The sequence below is a fragment of the Cinclus cinclus genome, chromosome 18 (assembly GCF_963662255.1).
Source record: "Cinclus cinclus chromosome 18, bCinCin1.1, whole genome shotgun sequence".
Taxonomy (NCBI): domain Eukaryota; kingdom Metazoa; phylum Chordata; class Aves; order Passeriformes; family Cinclidae; genus Cinclus; species Cinclus cinclus.
The window spans coordinates 14656112-14656919 of record NC_085063.1 but is presented as its reverse complement, the minus strand read 5'-3'; the positions used below and the strand labels follow the sequence as shown (position 1 = coordinate 14656919).

Here is an 808-nt window from a genome sequence, read left to right as displayed (position 1 = left end):
TTGTTGCCAGAGTGGTTTTAATTCCTTAAATCTCACTGCATGATCTCAGTGAAAGTTCTGCCCTATACATTATATGGGGGGGAGGAAGGAACAGCATAATACCAGACTTCTTAAACCACAGCAGGTCCTGGTTAGGGCTCCTTCTCTTCATTTTAATGTGAGGATTTAACCTTAGTAAGGTGCTCCCAGAGCAAATTAAAGGATGCAATCTGATACAATGACAGCAGAGAAACAGTAACATAAATGTCATTCATTGTCCCTAGTCTCGGAAGAGAGAGTGGTGAACAAAACCTCGCTGCCTTGCGACTCGTTGCTCATCTGAGACTTGGGCTTTCAGCAAGAACTGTGCTCTCCTGTACATGATCCTCTCCTGCTCTTGCTTCAGCTCCAGGTAGGAGCGTGAGAAGGTGTGGAAGATGGAGGTGACCGGGAAGGCCATGAGGAGGATTCCGCTCAGGATGCTGCTCAGTGCAACCACCTGCCCGGGGATGCTCCTGGGCACCATGTCCCCGTAGCCCACGGTGGTCATGGTGATGACAGCCCACCAGTAGCAGGCGGGGATGCTGGTGAACTCCTGCGAGTCGGCCATCTCGTTCTCGATGACGTAGAGCAGGGGTGCAAAGAGCGCGATGGCCACGCACAGGAAGAGCAGCAGCAGCCCGAACTCGCGCGTGCAGCGCCGCGCCGTCAGCCCCAGCGTCTGCAGCCCCAGCGAGTGCCGCGCCAGCCGCATCACGTACAGGATGCGCAGAGCCCGCAGGATCCGCAGCACCAGCCCCACCTTGTCCAGGTAGATGTTGCCCGAGCT

General features: G+C 55.2%; 1 protein-coding gene across 1 annotated transcript in view; it reads right to left on the bottom strand.

Annotated features, from left to right (window-relative positions):
* Positions 1 to 246: 246 nt before the first annotated feature.
* Positions 247 to 808, bottom strand: part of KCNG1 (potassium voltage-gated channel modifier subfamily G member 1) — a 1031-nt gene continuing 469 nt past the window's right edge. The window contains 2 exon segments of the mRNA XM_062504972.1: positions 247 to 327; positions 329 to 806. Coding sequence (XP_062360956.1) covers positions 247 to 327; positions 329 to 806 — 559 coding nt within the window.